The sequence below is a fragment of the Haemorhous mexicanus genome, chromosome 1, assembly GCF_027477595.1.
Source record: "Haemorhous mexicanus isolate bHaeMex1 chromosome 1, bHaeMex1.pri, whole genome shotgun sequence".
Taxonomy (NCBI): domain Eukaryota; kingdom Metazoa; phylum Chordata; class Aves; order Passeriformes; family Fringillidae; genus Haemorhous; species Haemorhous mexicanus.
In genome coordinates, this window is record NC_082341.1 from 85476 (window position 1) to 112835 (window position 27360).

The 27360-nt window shown below is 42.1% G+C and overlaps 1 protein-coding gene across 8 annotated transcripts in view; it reads right to left on the minus strand.

Moving 5' to 3' along the window:
• The window catches only part of SMARCD3 (SWI/SNF related, matrix associated, actin dependent regulator of chromatin, subfamily d, member 3), a 77945-nt gene that overhangs the window by 14722 nt on the left and 35863 nt on the right, over window positions 1-27360 (minus strand). For 7 of the 8 annotated variants that reach the window (XM_059865330.1, XM_059865241.1, XM_059865158.1 and 4 more), the window contains 7 exons: window positions 26605-26822; window positions 23488-23530; window positions 13349-13471; window positions 5885-6007; window positions 4086-4181; window positions 3479-3580; window positions 1802-1963 (listed from right to left, as the gene is read on the minus strand). In XM_059865330.1, coding sequence (XP_059721313.1) covers window positions 1802-1963; window positions 3479-3580; window positions 4086-4181; window positions 5885-6007; window positions 13349-13471; window positions 23488-23530; window positions 26605-26813 — 858 coding nt within the window. In that variant the 5' untranslated portion in view covers window positions 26814-26822. Of the gene's footprint in view, window positions 1-1801; window positions 1964-3478; window positions 3581-4085; window positions 4182-5884; window positions 6008-13348; window positions 13472-23487; window positions 23531-26604; window positions 26823-27115; window positions 27315-27360 lie in introns of all 8 variants that reach the window. The other variant, XM_059864896.1, reaches the window with a different exon arrangement.

Consider the following 27360-nt stretch of genomic DNA (forward strand, 5'->3'; position numbering starts at 1 on the left):
TATGTGGCTAAAACTATAGAATCTACAGAAATATAATCAGACTGGAAGGCATTAATAACCCAATTCCTTTGCCCTCCATCTCTCAACGTGAGAGTATTAGACTGAAAAAAAACCAAAAAACCCTCATCATGAAATATTTCATTTATTGTAAGGGGATTCAGATTCTTAAGTAGTAGTGTCAGTTTTGAAAGCAAGATCACCTAATTAGGATCATTTTGCTAGAGACCTAAGGAAAACAGAAACAATCAAAACAATCCCATTTATAACTTAAATCAGTGCAAGCACTGAATTCTTATGAAACTATTCCAGATTAGCCAGCTCTTGCAGGGTGTGAAATTCAGTCTTCTAGAAAAGCAATCAGCTACTTCCCAACTCTCTCATTTAACTCATCTTCTGAGGATGAGAAGACAATTGTCAGGTGTCATAGCATTCCTGCAGAGTTTTAAGACAAAGGAGACCTAAGAGCAAGCAAGTCTATAATGAGATGTATGAGGAGAAGATAGCTTCAACAACTTCTCATTCTAGCAAAGTTCTTAAACTGAAAGTTAAAATTGATAAGGCTCTTCTGCTTACTAAAAAATAAGATATGTACATCTGTACAGGGTCACACAAAGGATCTGCTGCAAATCTAACATACTATCCTGCCCTTGGTAGTGGCCAAAAGTGGATACTAAAGGAAAAATGTAATAATGTACTGGTTATTCCCCCCCCCCCAAGATTTTTCATCCATTGGTTTGTCACTTTTGGAACCTACATACACTTTTTAGCATTTGCAATGTTCTATTGCAAGGAGTTTTGAAGTTTAAAAATGCTTGAGTCCTTTTGATTGTTTTCAATTTGCTACCTGTCAGTTTTAGTTGATGGACTGTAATTATTGACCAAAATATAAAAAACTACTCCTTTTTCACCTTTTTCTTTCTGCTCATGATTTTTCATAAGTTTTTCACCTTTGCCTTCCCATTTCCTCTTTGGGCTGGCAGAAACAAAACTCAGTCTAAATTTGCTATAGATAAATAAAGAAAAGAAATCAAATAATCTAATCAAGAGAACAAACAGAATTGTCATTTCTCCAAAAATTCTTATGTGGTTTTAATATGGAGTTTTCACTATTTTTGAAAAAGACTGCATGCTGCAATCCTCAAAAAACCAAAACCCAAACAAACAAGAGAGTGACTATATAATCATGATCACTTTGGTTCTATATGCCTAAAAACACCCATGAATCCCACAACTATTTTGTTGCATTTTGTAGTTTCAAATGTGCAGAGGTATCTTTAAATTCACTTCAGCCATTGGCTACTTTGAACTATTGTAGGGCAAATTAATAACAGAAAATTAAAAATTAAAAATGAAAACCAGGACAAAAGTTTCATCACAACATTTACTTTCATTGGTTGCTAAAACATTATTCATTCACTGCAACTGCCAGTACTTTCCTTACATAGAAATATGTCACAAACCCTACTTTCAATTACTTTCAAAGTAGTCATTTGAGCCTGAAAAACAAAGCCAGGTAGGACAGTGACAGCTCAGTTAACTTGACCTTTGAAAAAAACCCCATAATCATATTTACAGAAAGGGTGGAGATGCTTTTATGTGGCCTTCTTGGTTTTGACAACACTGGCATATGGAGAAGGTGTTAATGATATTAGTTGTCGTGGCTGCTGAAAGCCATTCAGTACTGAGGATACTGCAAATCATCAAGGGAAAATAAAAATCAGTCATTTTCATTCATCCCAAATTTGTGGCTGTGTGTTAAGAGTTTGCTTCTAAAGAGCTACTGAGTCCAAAAAAGAGTTACCTGCTGGAAGTACTTGTCGCAGTTAATGTATTCCTTATCGTGGGAGTCCTGCAGCTTGTTTGTTTTGATGTACTGCCAGAGAGCCTGGATGATGGCTGAGCGTGTCTGCGTGTGGATCCCCAGCAGGCGGGCCAGCCGCGGGTCCAGCTTGAACTGGGGAGGCTGCAACAGAAAGCCAAGGAGGTGGCAGTACAGAGGAAAGCAGACAGATATGCAAGTATGAAGTTTCAGTTTTAATTCTAGGGGGACTCTGTTCCTCAGGAGAAGTATCCCATTCAGTGGCAGAGACTGAAAAAATACAAGTTTTTATTTCTGTGTCCTACCCTTGGTGCTCTGGAAGAAGGACCTTGTACATGTGCCATGCACACAGACTACCTGCAGCACATGCTTCAAACAATAAAAACTTGCACAAAGAGTCAGGAAGAATTTTCCCTTTCAACACTGATGCAAAATTTGACTTCTGGGAATGAGAGAAGAAAAAGAACAGCCCTTCCTCTGAACTACTGGAAGTTAACCACAGAGAGAGAGAAGGAAGGCAGGATGATGCTTCCACAGCTGCTAAAAACTGCTGTCTCACATCAACACACTGTCTTGGAACTCTGTTCAGGCATGAACCGTTCTGGTGCACACCAAAAAATTTACCCAACTACAGCCAGTCAATAGATTTTATTTCTTTTCCTGATCTCAGTGATATAATTCAACTTCCCTGTTCTCCACCTCTTGTAACATAAACTCCTTGGAAAATCTGGAATCAGATGCTTCTTCAGGTTTAGTATTCACCACATTAATAAGCAAGGAGTACTCTGATGGGTGGCAGGTCACCCAAAGCTAGCTTTATAACAAATCAGGACCTAAGAACAAAAGAACATCTATTTTAAAGCATAAATTTATAATAATAGTGAGCATAACAAACATCATTATATTGTCTTAATAACAAAAATTCTCGTTGCCTATATCAGTATTTCAGTTAGCCCATATGCTCCCTAAAATGAATAAAATTTTCTCTCTGTTAACAAAAAATGAAATGCCTATATCCTGATCGAGATGCTATTTGCCTGGAGGCAAAAGAAGGTGGCAGAGAACAAGTTCTTAAAGGTACACCATCAAAATGCACCTGAGCCTGAACTGTCATTGAAAAGGGGGATCTCATCCACTCGCAGCAGAGCGAGTTTAACAGTTAACAGTTCCCTTAAGACAGCAAGATTTCTTCCAGGGACAGTTTCAGTCAGATTAGTGAGCTCCACAACTGCAGTATCCACCATGTGTGCCAAGGTAAGGCTGCCACAGCTACACAGCAAGTTCAGGTATCATTAGCAAAAGCTTCTCCTCTGAATTTTTTTTAAAGAACCACATGCGTAACTTGCATGCAACTCCTCTGACTACTCTATAAGAAGCTAGAGGAGAAAATGCATATTTTTTCTGCAGATGGGCAATCAAAATACTAATTATTATAATGCCAAGACCAATATTTTGCCAGACTATATTAGAAACTCACTTGATTTGTTCCCCTTTAAATTTTAAATAATCCTTCTGTTTGGTATCATTCTAACTTCAATGGACCATAATGACACAGCAAGTACAAGTATGTTGGGTTTTGAGCTGTGTGACAAGACAAACTTGCTCTGCTGCACTAGGTCTCAGTGGCTGTATGTTCCAGGCTAAAAGCAGCACACTGACCTGGTAGTCCAACATGAGGAGTAATGTGCATCGCACGCTGACATCCCCAGGTCTCTTCACCTGGAAGCCATCTGTCTCCTGGGTCGTGGGAGTTCTGTGCCACTAACAAAGGGAAAAACAAAATTGTTGGTCTTTTTTTCACTGATGTCCATGGAGGTGCATCTTGCACAGCACACCATACCAGAATCAGACAAGTGCAAGTTTTCTGAAGATCTGGCAATCTAAAAAAGAATGTAAAAAAGATAACAACAAAACCAAACCACACCACCCCCGCCACCTCCACCCTCCCAGTCATTTCAATTCAGCTTTAGCCCAGAATCTGCTCGGCTGTTAACATACTTCACTTGTTAGGAGAAATGTGCATCAATATTTTCATCTCTTCATACTTTCTGTTCTAAGATGTGCACTGCAGCACTAAATCGTCTATGTTTTTAGCATAGATTCCTTTAGCAAACATTCTTAAGAATAATGGAATTTTGAAAACTTTGAAAATACTTTAAATGAGATAATGAATGCAAAGTCCCTTAAACAAGGGAAGCAACAGGCGCCAGGTTTTTTATGTGTGCCAGTAACTAGCTTGTACACAAAGGGTGCACAGCCTTCTCACCTCCACAAGATGATTGTCAGGTCCATAAAGATCTTTGTCCAGTTCAATAACCAAACTCTTAAAAAAAGATGAAAACTTCCGTTTCTGTTTGCTGAGCTGTATAAGCAGAAGAACCAGACATGTATAAGGCTGCATTTATTAGCTTGTATCCTAGACTTCTCAGTCTGTCTTGAACATTAAATCCCATGTAAACCACAAGTGTGATCAATCTGAGTTCTCCCTCTGACAAAAACAGGGTAAGATGCAAAAATCTCAACAGTAGTGTAACAGTGTACATTTCAGGGAAGATTTCCTTGACTCTTAATGCTATTGAAAAGGACTGGCTTGTAAGGTGAACATGGCATCCATGAGAAAGGTCCAGAGAATGGTCATGAAAGTTATCTCAGGACTGGAGCACCTCTCCTGTGAGGATGCTGAGAGAGCTGGGGTTGTTCAGCCCAGAGAAACACAGGTTGCAGGGAGTATTTGAAGGGGGCTTGTAAGAAAGATCAAGGGAGACTTTTAACCAAGATCTGTAGTGACAGGGTTGGACTGGTCTTGAGAAGGACATTTTTTACTCAGAGGATGGTGAGGCACAGGTTGCCCACAGAAGCTGTGGCTGCCCTATCCCTTAAAGTGTTCCAGGCCAGGTTGGATGGGGCTTTGAGCAACGTGGGCTAGGGGAAGGTGTCCCTGTCCAGGGCAGTGGGATGGAATGAGATGGTCTTGAAGATCCCTTCCAACCCAAACCATTCTATGATCCTACGTCCTCTGTATACCTTTCTTTTTAACAGCCTGGGTTTTTTTTGATGAATGCTAATTTCTGATTTATCAGATTACAGTAAATTTTGCAGACTGTCATACACTAAGCAAAACTATTTCCTTTGAAGTTTTTTATTTTCATTTAAGTATCAGTATTTCCTGTTCAGTGCACAGCTCATATTGTCTATATTAAAAATTAGAAGGTCTGTGATTACCTGAGTCTCCACAGAATACAGGCCACAGGATTCCAATTCATTTCTTTGTATTTAATGCAGATAATATTTTATTAAAAAAAGCTGGTAACTGAAAAGTTATGTTGTTCCAAAAAAGAATCTCTTTCTTTATTGAAATTTATGCTCTAATTTCTAAACTGAATCTAACTTCAATTCCCAGATGCTGCACTTTGTCACCACTTCCTCCTCCAGCAAAACTCTGATTCATGTACAGTTATCTCCAGACAGACTGAAAGCTTTGCCCTCTCCACACATGCAAGTTCTCCATCTGTTTAGCCTATAAATGCTTACTTGTGAAGTCTATACAAATAGATGGATGACTTCATTAGGAAAGTCCAGCCTTCCCCAAGGACAGCTAAATCCACCACTGAGGTTTCTGAGGACTTCATAATGGTAAAATGTTTCTTCCATCCCTGCTCTAACCATTCATACATCGTGTTGTACCCCCTAAGAATATGAAGTACTGCCTTCTCCTTGTTATCCTGCTCTTCACAAGATGCAATGCCCACTGCAGGCCAGAATTACCACACCTGCTGTAACCCGAACCCTGCCATCTCTTTAAAGGGATTAATCTCAGCCCTCTTCTCTCCACTTCCTCCTACCTATCCTGTCCTTATGTCTGCCTCATTTTCTGCTGCACTCTTCAACATTCCCATTAGGGCCTTATCCCTTACTTGGGCTGGGCACAGTGCCTTCCCAGCAGCAACAAGTCAACACTGCCATTCAGACATGTCTCGTCTCAGCTGATGTCCCCAGAAGAACCTACCACCCCAAAGGACAATGTTTAGATCCTGCCAGCCCCAGTGAAGCAGAGATAAGTCATACATCATCCAGGAGCTTCCCCTCCACGCGCAGCTCCCACGAAGCAATGCTGCCATCAGAGTCATCAGCGTCTGATTTTGCAGGATTAAATGTGTTGGAGATGTAAAGTCTCAGTTTCCGCTTTTGCTGTTATGCACATAGACAAGGGAAAAGTACATATCCAGTTTAAGTTCAGGATCTGAGGAAGCTGCAGGAAAGGTGACAATTACACATTTAATAGGGAACCTCCATGTTTTGTACAGCTGCACAGGTTGTATTAGAATTTAAGATTCTGTTACATGTATGAAAATACATTGAAGAGCTGAATCTAAAAATTCCTTTCAAAAACCCTCGGCTATAAAAAACATGCTGAAATTCACTGTAAATGGAAGAAGACAGGAGGTTGCCATGCCTAAGAAGTGATACATTCTATACTTCCAGATTAGATATCTGAGAAATCACTGTGAGTAAAGCATGATATTATGTCCTTTCTGGCTTCAACCTAGCTAAATTGCTAAAATTCAGCTGCAACTCTATTGCAACACAAATGCCTTTCATAGTTGCATGGCTCAGATTTGTAAATGGCAGTCACAAATACAGCACATGCTGCAAACCACCTGCCGGGCACACCTCTGCCCATCTGCATTCTGCCCTCATACAGCATCTGGTAACAATCCTCCTGCAGACACACCTGAACACACTGACACACACACACCACTGCCTTATCCTCTTCTTCACCCCACCTGCCTTCACCCTGAGCAAACATGCTGCAGCTCCAGCTTGCTGGGAGACCTGAGTGAAGGAAGGCACCCTGCTTCATCCCTAACCCAGGTGCTCAAGTCTCTCAGAGATACAATCATGCTAATACATTGTCATTTTTACAGAACACCTGAAGTTTCCCAGTCACTGTAGTGGCTTCTGGCTGTGTCATCTCTCAGTGCCCTTCTTTCATGCATTGTGTGGAAAACCCAGCTATTAAGTCTGATGCATGGATTCCAGAAAAGATTGTTATCAAAAATTACTTTGGGACTCTAATCTCCAATACCTGTGTAGAAGACAATGTTAAAACGGCTACAGCTGTCAAGTTAATGCCAACAAAACAACGTAAGAAAGGAGCAATCTTGTAAAGCTTATATACACATAGGAGACAACGAAGTTACATACAGCAGATTATACAGCATAATCTGGCATAGAGGAATGGGAAAGGCAGAGACGTATGGCTGAAGAGGAACAGGAAAACTACTACATTTTGCCAAATCTGGAGAAGACAGTGACAGAGAGGTTTGGTAGAAATGGAGTGCCAACAGTATGCTCTGACAGGGAACAGGATTTTCCGAAGTGCCATCAGTGCAGAAAATGACAGATTTACACAGGTAAGAACAGGGAGATGAGCAGAAAAATATTCTTGTGAATCCATGTTTTCTCCATCTTTTCCCACAGGATTTCTGTTGCCAAAGTGCTATTTCATAATATAATTATTTTAATGATCCCAAATCTCTATTTAGAATGGTGGATTTGTGAAGGATTTCACATTTCTAAACTCAGAACTCATTTTATGCACCATTCCTAAATTTTATCCCCACCTGGATTACTTGCAGAACTGTACTGACATACACAAGCAGGCTTTTACTTAAGAGACATCTAGTGTCAGCAGCACCACTGGCTCCTTGTAAGAGCTACGTGGGAATGGTTCTGCTCCCAGGCATTTTGGGAGGCTGTCTCCTCTTCCAGGTCCAGGAACTGGACAATGGCTCTTGAACTTGCCCTTCATACGCTTATTACCAACAGTGGTAATGCATACTTTATGCAGTGGAATTTAAAGAAAATAAATTTAGGAATCCCTAGCAAGATTTCAGAACCGTGGCTCTAGAGCCAGGAACAGTTACTTTGGACCCTTAAGCTCTTTCTCTCCTACTGTGACTATTCTCCTGGCAGCTGATTCAAACTACCAGTGAGCAAGCAAGACCCTTAGCAGGGATCCAAGAGTACAGTATGAATCCTACCTGAAGGGATCTATCCAGTAACAACTCCAGCATGCACAGCCATACTGCTGTCATAAGGATGTCCAGTCTTGGAAGTCACCAGTTCAGAGATGAGATATACTCATCTCTGAGTTTATCTCATCTCTGAACTGATGCTCAAAACTGAGCTCAAGAAAGAAAGACCCCAACACGGTGCTGGGTCAGGTTTTAGAGTACAGGCCATAAAGTCTCTTCAGCTGCTGATATACATCAAAAATCACTGCATTTGGTTCACTCTCAGTATCCCTTTGTTCCACATTAATTTCAAGTTCATATCCAGAAGGCTCTCAGAATGAGAGAATGAACACCTTCTTCCATCTCCAGTTGAGCAACTCCATCTCATCCAGGGAGGAAATGAAAACATTTATGAGCAACTTGATTGCTTTGCAGCTTAAATAAAGCAGTGGCAAGAAGAGACTGCCCTTCAATAAATTCTGTAAATTTCTTAGCCATGTGCTTTATCACACAGACCTGAAATCTGTTCTCCTCTCTGTACAGTGGATTCTCAGAGAACAGAAGAGCAAGCAACCAAAGGACTCGCAGTAGCTGGGAGCAAAAACTAAAGAGAAGACTTACAGCTTTAGGGCAGAAAGAAAGTATCACATTTCATCTCTTCAGACACACCAGAACTTTACCACCCAAAAAGGCAAAGCTAAGCAGGGGGAACTTCACAGAGACTTGATCAACTTTGTGAATCAAATAATCTCTTGTCCAAAAATCAGTAAATGCTTGATCTCCTTGTTCTCTTACAGTAAGACACTGATCTTTGACTCAGCTTCAGCAAAAGGAACTTTAAATAGCAGTCATATTAAAATGAAAAGTCTTCCCCTAAACCCATTGTATTTCACTTACAATTTCTCCTTGAGGAAACGAAAAGGAAAGAAGTAATCACATGTAACAGATGAGTGGTCATGTCAGCAATGAACTGCTGCAAAGGTGTCTGCACAACTGCGGGGCGAGTTCACGGGAAATCACACAGATCTGAATGGGAGGCTGACAGAACGGTGGAGCAGCACACCTAAAGCTTGCTCTTTCTCCAAGTTCTCTGATGTCATCTTCACACAAATGAATACAGCTTTAAATGGGTGAAATGCTGGAAATCTGTCAAATCCTTCAGAACTCCCTCCCTGGTTTACAGTGTTACTTTTTTTTTTTCAGTTTCCATTAGTATTGAATCCCTAACGAGTCAAATCAGAAAGCAAGGATCTGATGATCCCACGATCTGTGTGCTATCCCCTAGAAAAACCTCCATCAACAGCTGAAGTTAATTTCCTTCAATGAACTCTCAGGCCAGACCCAAAACCTCCCAGACACTTCCAGGGAAGTTTTGCTCGGGATTTCAAACAAACAAACAAAGTTATTTGCAGATAGTCTACTGCTGGCTGACTCAAGAAAATCTGACTGCCAATCTTGTAAGCAGTATTGTGTTAAGAGCTCTCTAAGTAGATCTTAAGGGTGAATTTCTATGAACCTCAATATAGCATAAAAACCTCAAGCACAAAGCACAGAAAAGATTAAAATCTGTTTCTGCTTTTGCATATATAGTAACTGTTTTCCGGTCTCACAGAAAAAAAACTTTTTAGAAAGCAAAATGAACAGTGGTAGCATGGAAACTAAAAATCAGGAGACAGAAAAAACAATGTCCACTGTCTGATCATTATAAAATACCCAAATTAAATGAAGAATGTCCATATCAGAGCTGGAATATAGAGGCATCTCGCTCAGAGCAGCAGCAAGATATGTCAAAAATTGTTAGGTAACTCCTGAAAAAAAATGGACATGAACTTAAAAATGGCCAACCCAAAGCAGAAAAACCAGTGACTTGGTAGACTACACAAGTATAATGAATAATAAAAGGAATGAGACAGTATTTACTGAGTTCAAAATTGCACCAGCACATGAAAAACACTTATAAACAGCTCTAGAAAAGCATAAACAACAACAACAAAACTCAAAAAAAGGTGAAGTAAATGCTACAGAGGAATAAAATGGAAATTAGTATGCACAGTAATCTACAGTATCAGCTGTAGCAGCTTATTTCGTAGTAGTATATTGTACTTTCTCAGGAGAGAATGAGAAGCTGTATAGTGACAGGTAATAAGAAGTCAGGTGCACTGAAAAATTATTTTTCTACAGGGATTGGGAGGAATGAATTTTTTGCCTGAGAAAAGAGAACATTAAAGAACCTGAAAGACATATTTAAACACTGACTGATTAAAGGAGACAAGGTGTCTGCATTTTCCTTATCTCATATTGCAAAAAGCAAAACACAGAATGATACCACAAGACAAGTGTTTCAGAAAAAACCCCAAACTGCTTTCTGGCAACAATCCAATATCAATTCCTCAGTCATCTTAAAACCTGAAAGTGGGGAAAAAAAAATCTCAATTCATGAAACTAGGGAGAGAGACACTATGATGGTGTTCTGATGCTACTACTTGTTTTTCACCTAAAAATGGAGAACCTGGAAACAGAGCATTTAGTTTGGGAACTGCAACTATACACATATCTGGTAAACTGAATGTCTCACACCAGTTCACCACAAAAGAGGGACAGTCCCTGCATGACAGTCTCTGCTTGGGTGAGACACAAGCACTGTCTGTGGTGCCAGGACTTGGAGTAGGAGCCCTGCTCGTGTCATGGTCACATCCCACTTTCAGTCAGAAGATGCTGGTTCAGACTTTGGGATGAAAATCATCTCAGTCTTAAAATTATGTTTATGGCAAACAACTGTCTATCTCAGGGTTACACAATGGAGAGAAATAGGCATTTTTTAGGGTGTTATTTATCTATATTATTTTAAACATCCACTTCTGTATGAGAAGAATTGTGCCCTGAACACCACTGTCTACACCAATCTAATCTCTCAACTATGAAGGGAGCTGAGAGTGACTAGCTCACATATAAATGAATGAAATGGCTACGTCTATCCTTAGCCAAATAAATCCCCCTCCCAAAGTCCACCATGGCCTTAAAGCTGCATAGATTTTCAGTAAGTAATTCTTTAATGACATCTACTGGTCAGTTGAATGTATGGTTTGGTTTCCTTCAGGCCATGGAGCTCACTGTATCTGTCAAACAGCCCTGTCTGCCTGACTACCTCCTAAAAGCTCTTTCTGGAATACTGACCATGTGGGTCTTCCATGAAGTCAGAACAAGGACTCTTGCTAATGCTGCTCTGCAGACAAGGAATTCTGAGACTCTCATGACAGACGCAATCCAAGAATGCAGGACTGGCTGAAGAAGAGCAGAGTACACAGCAGTGCCCAACCAGCAGAAAATGGCCAAGGCAGGATCCAAACTGGGAACGCTGGCAGCTGAAGAGGGCTGCTGACAGTAGTCAAAGGAGCTGACAGGTGGGGAAGGCCATTCAACAACTGCCCAAACCCCAGATCTCCTCACTTCTTGAGCCATCCCACAGCTGTCATCTGGTTCAAGAGTGCAACTGTTCTCAGGAGATCCAAGTAGGATCAATGAGCCAAACATATTTTATGCACTGTCCTCACAAAAAAAATGCTTTGACCACTTATCCCTAAAATTTCCCCAGAATAGTTAGTCTTCAGACAGGAAAAAACCCAACCTGAGCAACACTAGACCATAAATCTGTGGTTCCCTACAATTGTTTCTAGCAACAGCTCAATCACCGTGACAAACACTGTAACTGCAGCTACAGCTGATGACTCTGAGAAATCCTGCATATTCCTTACACAATTTCACACACTTTAGACAAATTCCTATTTCTCATAGGATTACAATCCCAGTTTGAGAATCACTGTTCTAAGGCAAGCTTTTCAAAATTACAAGAGCTTTGATAAGAGATGAAAATGCAGAGATAACTTCTGTTGCTGTTACCAATTCTGCAACTATAATAACATGAAAATACTTAACATTAAGAAAAACCCAAGTTTATCTAGGTTTAGCCCTATTTTGACAGTACTGATACCTATATGCTAGGACTACCTATACATGAATTCGGAAAACATCTGTTTGATCATACTCTAGATGTCAACTGAGTAAGTGATATTTACAATGTGTTTGCTGAGCCCTAGATGGAAACAGAATTTTCTGTCTACAGTTTCTACAGAGTGCTGTGTCTCCTACACTCTTCCCTATCCCAGATACAGAATATCTCCATAGCACAGTTTATAGCTAGGACCTTGTGCACTTGTTGATTCCCTCATTAAAGACTTTGCCATAGAATAAATAACTTCCTGCTGATTTATGAATTCAAGTCAAAGTCTTCAATCACCTTTAAATATGGTCAGATTCCTAACTAGCTTAAAAGAATGGTGTTCTACCCATATCAAGAAGGTAAGACAAATTGTTTCTTCTGAGAGGAAAATCTATTATGTGTAAGACTTTCTAAGAATGAACTCATGATTTACACCATCCACAATTCAGTTCCCTTTCTGTCTAAGAGGTGTTAATGGAACTTAATTGTTTCTGTTTGGTTTGGTTTCGGGATGTTTGCTTGGTTTTGTTTTTGTTTTGTTCATTTCATATATATCAACTGGAAAAACACCAAGAGGTAAAAGTCTTCCACATTTTATCATGTACTTGTACAGTGACAAAGGCAACAGAATATTGCTCTTTGTTGGGCTGACCCCCATCACCGTGGTACAGACAAGAATGATAGCTTTATGCCACGGCAGACACATAGCTACAAAACCCTCCATTCTGTGGGAATTATTTGAGGAATAGAGTATGAGCTACATAACACAGTCACAAGAACTTAAATGAGACATGAAAAGAAATTATTCACAATGAGAGTCAGCAAAAAATGTAACGGGCTACCTGACAAGGCTGTGAAACCTCCATCCTTACAGATTTTCAAAACTCAACAAGGCCTTGACAACCCTGCTTTTAGTGGAAGGTTGAACTAAGTAACTTCCAGTTTCCTCCTATCTAAACTCTTCCATGATTCCAATGAATAGACTCAGAAAACTTAGAAAAAACCTTTTCAGTGGGATATTAGGAAGAGCAAAGTGTTGGACTTTATCTAATAGAAACCGCAAAAAATGTCATCCATTCTTTTTTTACACAAATAATTTCTGTAAGTAATTCTTCCCATTGTATGTTCTGTTATTCCACAAGTTCCACTTTTGACCAAATTTGAATTGGAAACATAACACATGCCTTCAGTATACCCCTCTAATCTCTCATTTTCTCATTTTTTTATCATTTTAATACAAAGTTCCCAAACCAGTGTTTATCTATCCTTTATTTATCCCTAGGCTATTATTTCCCTTATTAAAGACTTTCAGAAGCTAGAGCTGGTAACAGACACTGAATTTTCTCTACCACTTTTCTATGCATGCTGATTCCCAGCTGATCGCTCTTAGGAACTTTGTCTAACCCATTCCAAAGCATTTCTGCTAATGAGACTTTACCTTTAAAGGTATTTCCACCTTTACTACAAGAATTATTTTCCTCCCCTGATACAATCTACACATTTTTCACAACATACCTTCATTGGTCTCTTCAGCGCTTCCTGGATGTCCACGCGCTTCCGCATAATGGTCTGGTCTAGTTTGCGCTCAAAGGCCAAGAGATCCATGTAGGCCTGCGACTCAGGAACCAGCTCCCGGATCTGAGAAGGAAGCAAGGAATACCTAAACAATGGGAGCACAAATCTGCCATGCTCCAGAACAGCAACACTGACACATTCCCAGCCCTCGGACAGGCATGCCCAGAGGAGCTCTCCCTGCAACAGCAGCTCCCAGACAGTGGGGCAGATCTCAGTGGCATGGGACAAGCGAAGACTGAAGAGCAGGAGCACACAACTGAGGCTAATGCATTCTGGAAGACCCCACCTGAATCCACAGAGCCTGAATCATGGCTGTTTTCTTCCAGTGAGGCTTAGCTACCAGCAGCCAGGGAGACTACTCTCGGCAATCCAAGGTAGTGAATTTGTCCTGTTCAAAACTAGAAAAGTGCCGCATCTCCCAAACTAAAGGGGGAGGGGGGTGAGGTGTGTTCATGTTGGCCTTTCAAAAACAAGTGTCACCCATTCTAAGTAAAAACTGCCAGGTAGGAGGCCTGCCTTTGTCAGCACAGCTTCCTGGCTGAGGTGACATTGACCTTCATGTCAAAGTTTCAACATAACCAGCCATCAGGTGTCAACTTATGATCCTGCCAACTTTTATTAGTATTTTAATACATTAGGTAACTACGTTACTTCTATTGACAACCCCCCTTTTTATTTTCTCTTTCACAAGGAAGTTAGCAGAGGAGGGGATATGAGGTAGGTTGGAAGTATGACCTAATGAACTGAGCTTAGAAATGGTAAGTATGCCCTTAAATAAAAATGTTGGTTCTTAATTTGGTAAAATTTCTGCAGGAAAACCATAAAAAGGTACTGTACATAACTAAAATGGATCTACTAGACAACCTTTTCTATTTCTACAATATTCACTCTAGGTTTCACCTATTTAATTAAAATATTTAATTGTTATAATATTTTTATAGGAATTAAAAGAGAGTTGGTATTCATGTTTTGCTTTAGAAACAGAATTAGTTACAGTTAAAATTACAGTTTATATCTGGTGTGAGGCACAAACACCTATGTGAGAGACACCAGGCATGCACCCTGTTCCCTGTGTGACAAGATTTCAAAGTTGCTGCCTTTCAGTATCCACAACAGTCCAAGGCAGAGCATTCCAGAACCTCACCAGGCAATGTGGGGGGAAGAACCTCCTTTTGCTCACTTGGAACCTGCCATGAGTGAGTTTCATTTGATGCCATTTCCCTGAACTGCTGGAGCAGCAGTGGGAAGGCATTCCCTAGGCACCTTTGCTATATGTTTTACAGGTTTGTGCCATCCCTTTCTTAATAATTTTCTTTTCCAGCCTGAAGATGAACAATTTCTCCCTGCTGTATTTAGACAGAGTAAGGTTATTAAATAAATGTCTGTTTCAACCGACTCTTTTTGTTTTGAGATAGTAGAATACCTGCTCTCTTACAGCAAGACTAAAACTTTGTAAGAGCAGAAACCACAGATACTTTGGAAAAGTAGAAACCAGAGCAAAAACTCTGTTCAGCTTTAGCCAAACCATTACAGTTTTAACTGCTTATATGCTTTCTCAAAATGTTAGTATCAGCAGCATAATAAAAGAAACATGAGCATGAAGAGCAAGCATTACCCTGGAAACATCAAGGAATTGACAGCTTGCAGAGCAAGGGCAGCAAGGCACTGAGTGCTAATCTTTGGGCACAACAAAACACCCCAATGTTTTTTTCCTGTTCTGCACAGATGAAAAGATTCCTCAGTTCCTTGCCTGAATAAATTAATGATGGTGTGCTGCAGTCAATTAAAAACTCTGGACCGAGAAAGTAGTTTCAGACTTCTAATGCCAAGTTCCATGAGAGTCACTTTGTGAACCCCCCGAGCATACAGTGAAGCATGGCCTACAGAGTCCTTAGGATAGAGCCTATGCAGCAGGTGATAAAACCTTTCCAGCTGGTTCAATGGGTACTAGACCCAGGATCTAATCAAATATCTAGGAAGTTTGTAAAAACAGCAGAAATTTTCAATAAATATTTTTATTCCACACTTTTATATCTTTTATCACATGAAAGTGAAAGGGTTTTTCCTTATTCCATAGGGTTATTTCCTATTCCATTCCTTTAACCAAACTGGATGCTAAATATTACAAGATGCTAAAAAGCACAAACACTTTAAAATTGGCCAAAGACAAAGCTGCATCTAATTCCACGAACTGCAAATGACCACAGGCTAGGAGAGAATTTGAGAGAAGAATTTTATGCGCTGTGTTTGTATTCTTCTCTAGGGATGTGTCATGGTCATAGCAAAGATGGGATTTGGGCAAGATCACAGGGCTACTCACGCCAGTTTTGCCAGCTCTCAGTCTTTTGCTTTCTCACTCTACTACTGGAATAATCCTTTGGAGGCATGATAGTGCCTATCTGATAAGGATCTGAGCAGCCTGCCTAATTCCTTCCCTTGTATGGTTTGCCCTAACAGAAAAGTTCATAGCTCCGTGCAGGTCTACACTCTTCTACTAAAATTCTAACTATAAATGCAAAAAAAGTGCTTCAATACTTAAATTCTCCATTCTGGCCTTTATCTAGTTGAAGAAACTCCAGAAATCACCTAGCAGAACCAGCATGTCATCAGCCAAGGTTTTGAACATATGTAATTATACTTTATCTTAGAATTCCATGGATAACTGGAAGATATTACTATTAACATTAGTAAGATAGTGTCTTTCTTGAGGCTGCAGTTATCTTTCTATTATGAAAATTCAAACATTTCAAACTTTTAAAGATTAGTAAAAAGCAATTGTTACTAAATTATGCATTTTTATCCTTGATTTTCACAAGGATTTTTCAGTGGTGACAAAAAAATGGACAACTTGCAAGTGGGGACAATGAGGACAGTGTGGAAGGAATGACATGAAGGGAGACAGTCATTCCCACCACACCTGCCTGTAAACAGATGTGCAAGGCTTGTGAGACAGAATCAGAGACCAAGGAACAGCTGCAACACTACAAATTCCAGGATACGAACAACATCTTTGGATAGCTTCTATGGCTGTCACAGTACCACAGCTTGGAAGGCAACAACAGCAGTCAGCAGGCTGGGGAAAGCAATGAGGAAGCCTTCTGCAAGAAGATGAGCAGCAGAAGGAAAGCTAAAGAAAAACCCAGGTCTGGGTCTGGTTCTGCTGCTCCATCGAAAGCCACAGAGAAGGCTCCACGTTGTCTCTGGCTCCACTGCTCCCGTCTGAGTCCTGCCCTCAGGCTTCCCAGAGTCCCGAGCCCAGGGCAGTCAGAGGGACCCTGGCAGGCTGCACAAACAGGATAGCACTTCTGCACGGTGAAGTTCAGCACTGGAAAAGCTCTGCTCCTGGGATGGAATCACACCGGGCAGGGGGACAGGTGGGCATCGGTGGGGTAGAAAACAGGTTGGCAGGAGAGGACTTGGGGGCCCTGAGGGACAGACAACAAGTGCAGAAGGAGTCTGAGGGGTAAGGCAGCCATAGCAAAGGTCAGCTGCAAAGGGGCTGCATTAGCACAGGTTTTGCCATCAAGCCCAGGAAAGAGGGCTTGCTTGCTACTCCACGCTGGTGAAACTGGATCTGGACTGGTGGGCTCAGGACCACAAAGATGTGACACCCTGGAGCAAGGCCTGCAGCGGACGTTGGGGGCTGGAGCACAGACCTGCCAGGAGAAGCTGCAAGAGCTTCTCCAGCCTGGAGAAGAAAAGGGAAAAGGAGATTGCCTGGGAGAGTGTGATGGCCATGTGGACTGGTGAAGCACAGACAGGGCCAGCCTCCCCTTGGAGGTGCCTGAGATTAGGGTGAGAGGCAACAGAAACTCACTGCAGCATGGGCAATTCACCCCCTATAAGAGATTGGTTTGTAAAAACCCTCCGACAATGCAAACAAAACACATTATGGTATTAAAACCTTGTAATAGGCTGCCAAGAACTGCTCTGGAGGGTCCACCCTTGGCTGGAGGTTTTCAGAACTCGTCTGGACAAGGTCCTGAGCAAGCTGATGTAATATGAAGCTGTTTTATACAACAGCTGGCCAGCAAATCTTTCACAGGTCCTATTGCTGTGCACCTCCAAGATCCCAGAAAAAACCCAGTAAATAAAATTGGATCTATTTCAGGCAGGAACAACTGGAGCTACATTCTTCACTGCCTAAGCAGGACAAACAAAACAGTTTCAGCAATCTTGATTTTTTTTTTTTTAATCACTAATAAATAGAGATTTGGCAGCGTCTTGAGAATTAGTCTACCCGAGAATTTCTGTCTTTGAGACAGGTAACAAAATCCAAAACCTCTTACTCCCCCAAGTCTGACAAGCTCAATTTGATCCTTAGAACTTTTTACTACCCATGGCAGATGGACATAACCCACACATTTCACATTGCTGAGAAGCAAAATTTTTATCTTAAGTGGCAGTGACTGAAGTCTGACTTGGCAGCTACTGGACAGTTTCCCTGCTGAGAAACTTTAGACTATAGCTTACTGACAAAAGTGTCTCTACCACTGAGGCTTCTATGGTCAAAGACAGACAGCTAAGGGCTGACACTCCTCATAAACCATAACTGTGCCACCCTACGACCCCTAAGAGAGAGTGGTTTGAGGAGGATTTCTGACTGACTACCACAGGGCCGGTAACACCGTCCAGTAAAACGGCAAAAGCAATCCATGTTCTTGGTCCTCCTCCCTTAGGACCTGGCAAGCCACTGCTGTTGCTAGATCTCCTCAGAGGCATCCTTCAGGCTGAACAAGGCCAGTTGTCTCAGTCTTTCCTCATGTGCTGATCCAGTCATTCAATCAACCTGACAATCATCCACTGACCTGAGTCCAGTTTGCCAATGTTTTTCTTGAGTTCAGGATCCTAAAACTAGATACAGTGCTCCAGCACTGAGCAAATGAGTATGGAGCAAAGAAGGGTAATCAAGTCCCTCAATCTCTTGGCTGTGCTCCTGGCCACAGAGCTCTGGACGCTGTTAGTCATCTCTGCTGACAAGACATACCTCCTGCTCACACTCAGCTCACTGTCCACCAGTGCCTCCAGGGCCTTTCCAGCAGTGCTGCTTCTCAGCCAGGTAGCCCTCCTCTTTCTCAAAGAACAACATCTGACTTAGTCGAATTTCATAAAGTTCTTGTTGGTTCATTCCTCCAGCATGTCCACAAGCATATCAGCTGGTTTCCCCACACAGATTGGTGTCATCTGTAGATTTTATAAGCAAGCATGGCACTGCCTCTTCCAATGGCAAGGATGCTGGACTGAATAGCTGCTATGACACATCTCTACAGCACTCTGATGTCAGTATCTTCATGGCCAAGAGCAACCATTAGCTGCCACCTCAGCCTCATCATCCGCCCACAGGGCTGTTAGCCCGTTTCGACCAAAATGTCCCAACCTGAATACAAGACTATTATGTATGAGAGAGTGGCCACTTCTCTCAGCTCCATCACATGTAGCTTGTTGGATATCATGGAGTTGTACAGGTCAAGTTTCCTCAACTAATCCCTGGCCCTATCCCTGTCCACTGTCGCCTGTTCCTCTTGGATGTGTTCACTGACCACAAGGCACGGGAGGCATCATTAGTGCAGACTGAACAAAGAAGGTTTTGAGTGCTTCAGACTTATTGTTTCGGTCATCACTGGATCACCCAGCCCACTCAGCATGCAGCAGACATTTTCCTTGGGCAGCCTTTATTACTAGTGCAATAGTAGAAGCTTTTCTTGTCCTTGATGTCCATTGAAGATCTCAACTACAGCTGAGCTTTGACTTTGCTGATACCATTCCCTGCAATGCCCAGGCAATGGCTCTAAACTCCTCCTTTGTAGCCTGTCCCTGCTTCACTTCTTGTTCATTGCCTTTTGATGGTGGGACCACCACTGTGATGACCCTGTTCTGGGCTTCTCATAAATCTGCTCATTTTCCTGCATTTAAAACAGGCTGCTCTTAAAGGTCCTTAAAGACCTGCCAGCTTCCTTGAGCCACTTTGGCCCTCAGAGCTGCTTCTCAAGAAATCACACCTACCAGTCCCCTGAATAAAGCAAACTCGACTTGTCTAAAGTCCAGGGTTTGTACTTGACTATTCTCCTTCCTCATCCCCGGCAAGATCTTTAATTTCATTATTTCACAGTTGCTATATCCAAGGCTACCACTGATTATCCCACCCCTAACCTCTTCTTTCCTACATGAAAGAATGGCAGATCCAGGTGTTCCTCACCTCTGGTTGGCTCAGATGGAGAAAGAGAGGGACAACAGCCATGCAGTGACCAACCCACAGCAGCACAGCTATCATGGCATGGGATCTGTGCAGAGAATTCCACTTGGTGGTCAGTGAACAGCAACAGCAAAAATTGACTAAATATTTGTGTAAAGGAAAATGAAGCATAGAAGATGAAAAGGAGAGGACAGGTGTACAAAACCCTGTCAGCACAGCTAGACAAAAAGTCCTCAGGAATTTGGGGCTGAGTGAGAAGAACAGCAGCCAATACTAAGAGATAAGGATGCCACTGAAGGCGGGGCAGTTTGCTGCTTCAAAGTTGCACTCCACTCTGCAAGTTAAACAAGGAAAAGCAGAGATGGGCACAGCTATGGAGCCAGAATGGTTTTCAGCTGAGATTCTTACATCAGAATGAGTAGGCAAGGAAGCCAAAAAAACAGAATGGTGGATCACATTCACATCTCCCTGGGAAAAAAATGTAATGACTCAATACTAAGAGAAAATAAGACTGACCAGAAGTAATGAGGAGGCAAGGCCTGGAGAAAGAAGTACAATCTGAGGTGCAGCCATGTGTCCCTACAGACAGTTTGTAGTCTGAGGTCGAAATTGAGGCACAACTGCAAAACCTGGGTCACAAGGGTAACATCAGCTCCAGAGATTTCGGAACCCAGCCATGAATGAAGATGTCTGTGAACTTCTCCAAAACTGAATGAGGGTTTCAGCGACAGCCAAGTGTGAACAAGGGAAAGACCCAGAAGTGAAGAAAAAAGGGCAGGAAAGAGACTGCTGGACAGAACTAGAGTCAATGTTAAATACATTATAAAAAATGCTAAGCCTTGTTGTGCTACAGTATGTCAATGTAAACATAACCAAAGTCCTTATGTTCATTAAAATTGCATTTTAGACAAAAGATATGTAGTCAATACAATCAACTTGCATTTAAGTAAAGCATTTGACATACAGTCATAAAGACTGAAAAATGGGAGTTGGAGCAAGACCTGGTGTAGGAAAAGTGTTCTTGTACAAAAAAGGAGAAGTATGCCAAGAAAACTTTGTAATGATAAATTTGTGTCACTGTCATTGCAAGGAAGAGGATAGTTCAGAGAATGTAAGGAAGCTTAGAACTGTATAATGGAGATGGGATGATATACAACATTACAATGCACAGGATTGTGCCTCAGAGTCTAAATCCTGCTCTCATATGGGAATTCATCAGTTGCATATGCCAGAAAGTAGAAATAGTTGTATTAGCCAATCACAGAATGACCAGAGGCTGTATCAATGTGGAAAGGCCAATAAAAAAAAAAACAACCCACCAACCAAAAAATAAGTACAGCAATCCCAATTTGCAACGCTATTTCCAATAGAGCTAAAAATGCAGGAGCAGCATTCAAGCATGGTGAATATTTGCAATCTGCAATACTATGCATAGTTCTGGCTTCTTGAGAGGTAGATTTAAAAAGGTTTGAAAGACATTAATTTAACTAGGATCAGAGAAAACAAATGACTAAGAGGATTTCAAGAGGGGAGCCTCTCTAACTTGGCAAACTAAAAGTACTTCCCTTGCCAAGCCTAGCAAAACAAAAAAAAAAAAAACAAGCTGCCAGATCAAAAGTATGTCTCAGGTAAGGAACCTAACTAGTCTTGAAGTGGCAGTTGTGTCATGGCTTCCAAGATAGAGGGAACCAGACTGGAAGTGCCAGGATGTCCCATGCAGTTCCCAATCTTCCTACGTGCAAAGTTTGCTGGGTTGAATTTTTCATACAATTATATTCCTGCAAAATTAAATCCTTCTCAAATAGTTGACCTGGAATGGCTTGGTGATCCTACCCAACCAGCACAGTGCTCCAGGACAATGGCACAGGCTTGACCAGAGAGCCTGGAAATCCATCAAGAGGTTACCAGGGCCAACTGCTGGGCCATTATTGTAGCAAGGAACAGTGAGAACCCACCTCCTTTCCCACTACTACATAAGATGATTTTCAAGAGTCAACTGTATTTAATATCTTCCCCTCTCCCCTTCAAAGTTCCCATAAAACATAAGCAAGAGTCTGCAAAAACTCTGTGGGTAACAGATGCTGACTGGCTGGAAAACATTCCAGAGGTAGTTCCAGAAAGCTGGAAGTTTTACCCCATGTTTCATATGCCTCTCTCAGCCACCAGTGCACATCTTCCGCTCGACAGAAGAATGATGTGCGCAGCATTTCTTAATCCCACAGATGGTGTAAGGGATTTCTGATACACTAACTGCAGCCTAACAGAGCACCTTAACCCAGACAGAGGTCACATCATTGATACCACTACTGCAGCTGCACTCATTAAAGCTCCACTGCAGAAGAGACTTCTAGCAAATGCCTTCTTACTCCATCAGTTAAAGCTACTGCCTGGCAGCAAGAAAGAGACTAAAAAGCAAGAATATTTGGGGACAGCATGGTTCTGAAAGCATCTGTAGAGATTTCTGACACACCTATGCAAGGCTCTACCTATTAAAGAACTATCATGGACTTGATAAACAGAGTCAGTGATCTTCTGCTGGCAAAAAAGTTTGATTACCTCTTACACCTTTTAATCTTGTGAAGGCAACTTGCAAAATAAAAACTGAAAATAAAAACACTCCCAGAACCAACCAACCCAACACAAAACTAAAAGCATCTTGAAATGGACATATATTTCCAGCAACAGCCTCACTATACAGGATGTATCATTGTCTGTGAAAACAGTTTGTGTGGGACAGACAAAACTGACAGTACAAGAAACTTAGCTTTCATTATAAAAAAGGTACAGACCACCAGCAGAGCAGGAATGAGGCTTCAACATAATTACCAGGGAGGCTGCAAGTGGTTCAAAGGTCTGGGTTTAATGGTAGCTTAGTCCTTTCATGACAGCAACATAAGAGATCTAATGGCTTACATATGAAAGGCTCTGCTTTCAGAAAGTGGCAGGAATAACAAGAGAAGTGATAGCATAACATCAGGAGTACCGAAGTAGGCTCACCTCTTGGGATGGCTGGTAGTAGGCACCTGTGAAATGCCACAGAAGTGACTTTGGAACCTGCCAGCAAGTTTGGGCTCACTTTAGCAATGGAACTTGAAAAATTGAAAAGGATATGGAGGAAAAGGACACACCTGTCCAAGGGATTCTGAGCCCAGAAAAAGCACCAGAAGTCAAAGCAACTTAGATTAGGATGTGGCAAGGGTATGTATTTTGAAGCCTTTAGGGACCAAGCAGTTTCTTGTGAACTGTACTGAAGAGGGTAAAGAAAAAGAAAAGTATGGGAATAATGAGAGAGGAGAGCAGAGAGAAATCCCAATGTTTAGTAAGGAAGTAGAAGATGTAAGCACTGAGGATCAAACATAGGCAGACACCAAAAGCCAGACATATCCCCAGGGGTAAGAGAATTAGTAACTCTCCAGACAATACCGACCCCTCAGACTCTGTTGTTTACAGAGGTTCACTTCAGCCCTATGGTGACACAACCATAAAAATCATAACCTGGCAGTTCTACTGGGCCAAAGACCTGAGTCTGAGCCCACCCCCTGAGGTACAGCCACACTCTGGCCCAGGTTTTGGCCAGCCTCAGAAAGGACCAAAAGGCTGGTGGAGCCCCGAGGGCCGCGCTGGCGCCTGGCAGCCCAGCGCCGCGCTCCCTCCAGCAAGCGGCAGTGCTGGCTCGGCTAACCCAGGCGCGAGGCCGCGCAGGCCGGGCCGCTCCGCGCTCCCAGCCCCCAGCCCAGCCCCAGCCTGCCTCTCCACTTTCACACACTGCCTACTTACTTTTTAATTAGATTTTTAAACAAAAAGTGAAAGAATTTTCTAAAATTCCTCTAATTACACTAAGATGCTGAACTGATTGTGAAGGGAATAGGAAATGAAAGCGACTCACCCTCTGAGGGAGAATTTTGTCAGCCATCTTCCTCCTCTTGGCACTGTACATTTTTTAAAGAAAAAAACACGTTACCATGGTGACAGATCTAGGAGTAACGAGGCCACCTGCTAAATTATCCTGACATCTCCACATGCTGGTGCACAGCTGTGCATGCATCAGCAAAAGGGTCTCACCCATGCCCAGGACCTTGCACCCCCTCTCTCAGCAGCCTGGGGAGGCAGTTAGGTAAGAACAAATCAGGGCTGTCTGTTATGCATCCTGGAAAGAAGTCTGTAAGTTCTTTGATCACAGCATCTTCAGTGGTGCAGGGCGGCAATATATGCAAGTGCATGTGCACACACTGCTTCTAGGTACAGACAGGCATGCAGAGGACAGTCTCACGTGTGGCGTGCACAGACACACCTACGCGTGTGCACATCTGAGTGGCTGAGAGCCTGCAAATGGCACATCAACTTGCTCAAACAGACAACACGCATTTATTCAATCATGCCCAAAATTAAGTGCTGAAGAACACACATATATATGTGTGTATTTCATATAATGTATGAAAGCACACATATATGCACACCCTTCCTTTATATGTACACACACACTTGTTTTACTTTAACATATTTGCATGACTGATGGATAAAGGTGGAAGACCTTACATTTCCACATTTCTTCATCTTTATGAACACAGATGTGGTAAGATGTATGTGTGCCTGCAGTGTGTATACATACTGTGTCCATACCCATACACAGGCACATTTCTATAGCTATGCTTTTAAAAGCACACTTGTACTCACCTACATAAACACAAATCTGTATGCACCTGAGAAATGCTGCTGTCAGGAAGACTGTCTTCAGATTCTAAGAATTGTACATGCCCACCAAACCTGTCACCTAGCTTTTTCTAACAGGGGCCAAGAGGGAATTCAGGTCCTATTCTTCATCTCTTTAACTGGTAAGGCCTTTATCTTAAGCAGGAGATTAATCACTCCGTCTGTGACAGACAAATAGGAGAAAGCAAACCACCTGCTGCCACTCTGCCATGTCACAAGGACACCCCTCCTTTTCACACTGGAAGTCTGTCATCAGCCGTGTCCACATAAAAGCTGTTTCCACGCACACTGGTGTGGCATGTTCTCTTCCTACATTTGGTAATAATGAGCCAGGGCTGAAATACCAGATTCTTAAGGCTCTTCCCCATGCCCACATAAGCCAAGGCTGAGGAACTCTTTGTGCCTGGAGGGACAGCGGACAGAAAATTCAGTTATACCCAACTTAATCGGTGAACAATGTCCCTTTTAAAAGTGTAGGAATAACGGGAATGGAATGTCACATGGCGTGAAACTCCAACACCTTCCACCGCTCACAAAATGAAATCTGCACTGAAACACTTCACAGAATCCATAAGTAAAGGCTGAGCAAGCCCCAGCCTCCCAAAGGGATTGGGAGATGCATGTTCCTGCAACAACCCCATAGGCTTGCAAATAAAAAAGGAAGAAAAAAACAAAGCAACAACCCCAACAATTTGCATCTCAACAGGTTCTTCAATAATCTCTTACAGAAATGAGATTTTTTTGTCTCCACCAAACCTGCCAAGAAAGGACAAGGGCAACTTTCTTGGCCCATGCTAGAAGACATGGAACTCATTTTACCCCTAGAACTGGACCCAAGGTGTCGAAAAGTGTGCCTGAAAAACACATAATGGGAAACCACAGGGAGGTGGAAATTAAAAAAGGGAAAACATTCAACACATTATCTGAAGGGAAGGCAGAGCAGAATAAACAGAGAAACTCTCTGAGTACCCAGGCAGCACCAGTGTGAACATGGCTCAAGGCAGTAGAGATCACCGCTCAGTCTCAAACTAGAAACACTGAAGTTAAGAACAGGGAGAAGGGGAGGGGAACTCTTAAGAAGGGGAGGGGAACTTTTTTTCTGTGAGTCAGGGCACCAAATTTTTAGCAAATACTGTCCTCTAATGCTCCCTGGAAACTAGTTAGTGACTAAAGTTTACCTTAATTATTCAGCAGCGGCAATTTTTCAGGTTATAGCCACCCTAGGACCTGAAGCATGGGCATAATTTTGTGGTATTATTTTGTGCAGTTTCTTGGAGAACCTCCTGGGAGGTGCTACAGAATGTGCATTTTGGCTGGTGCTGGGAAAGGCCTCCAAGAGGCACATGCACTGCTTGTGCTCACATGCTGTTCAATTGTAATGTATTAATACTCTCAAGATCAGTGTCCTTTCCAGACGCATCCCAGACACAAGCATTCCCAAATCTGGCTTGCTGATCTAAGGTATATAACCTGGACAGAGCAGGGCTCCTGAAGAACTGAGCTTAGAGAGTCATGTTTTACCTACAGCTGGATTCCCTGACACCACCAGAACACTGCCTAAAGCTGCATATGTATCTATAATGATTTTGCAAAAGGTAGCCCACACAGATGACTGCACCCTATGTGCGTGTGGATCACACTCAACACTGATGAGGTCTAATGTGCTGCAAAAAGAAATTAGTTAATCTATTTAAGAGAGAATGTATTCAGCAATGTAGAAGGTGGGCATATTTCAAAAAGAAAGTTCCACACAGAAATCCCTCTAATTTTATGAAATTACTTCCAGCGTATTTTTATTTATTTTCTATGTAAAAACACTTGGAACAACTGCAAGTTTTATGACCACTCTTCTGAGTGACCATAGTACAAGCATTCGCATGACAAACCAAAGTTTTTTCCACTTTTGTCATTTACAAACTATTAGGTTAGCCAGTCAGAAATCAGAGCAACTATACAGAACAGGCAACAAATAATACAATAATTGTACTATATTAGAAGAGAACTGTTCATTAATTTTGAAGGCTAAACATACTCGAAAAATTTATGGCCTGACAAACCTGCAAAGTAAAAGCAGAAAAACTACAAAACCAGACATTATTAAAGGTTAGTTTGTTCAAGACCATTCACAAACAAAAAAGCAAAATTTACTAATATTTTTCCTGCTTAAAAAACTGTCAGTACATGAATCTTCTATTCTTTCTCATTTGATCTTAAAAGTCTTATCTACTGCTAAACAGGTACCATCTTTGCTTCCTCAAACTGTTCTCCTGTGTTTTCTTTCCAGAACACTCACCTCCTAGCTCGGTTCTGAGTGGCTTGCTGCTGCTGCTGCACCTGCTGCTGCACCTGCTGCTGCTGGACCTGCTGTGGGGCAGTGCGTTTTCTTGTTGTTTCCATCACAGTCTGGGGCATCCCAGGTCGCACTGAGGGGCTTCCGACGTACGGGGGGCCCGGAGGACCCATGGGAGCCCCCTGATGGGGCATTCGAGCTCCCGATGGCATCCCAGGGCGCTGGAGGAAAAGCAAAACAGAAAGAAAAGCCAGTTTGGTTCCTCTTTCTGCAGCTGCCAAGACATTTGTACATCATGCAACACAGGCCCCAAGAGATTCCCCGTTTTGACCACCCTGATGAGCACTAAGCAGCAATACAAAGCACGCGAGCTCCGTGACTGGTGTATCTTGGATATCATGAAGAGGTATTCAGGGATAAAGTAGACAGGAAACAGGGAGGCAAAATACTAGGCTTGGGAAAACACTCAGTAGTCAGTAGCATATCCAGACCAGGTTACAGCTGAAAGCTCTACCTTCAGCCCGAAGGGAACATCCCATGGCAGTGACAGGCAGTCCACACTGGTGCAGCTCACGTGCTGCTCCGAGCTGCGAGCACACTCCCGCTGCATGCGCTGCACTGCCAAGCAGGCCACTCTGATCAGCCAGCAGACAGAAACCAGCACAGGCAAAGCACCAGGATAAACATTTTCCATTGAGAGCCTTCTACTTCGCCTACACCAGAGAGCAGTGTAAGTTCATAATGCAACACGAATCCTTT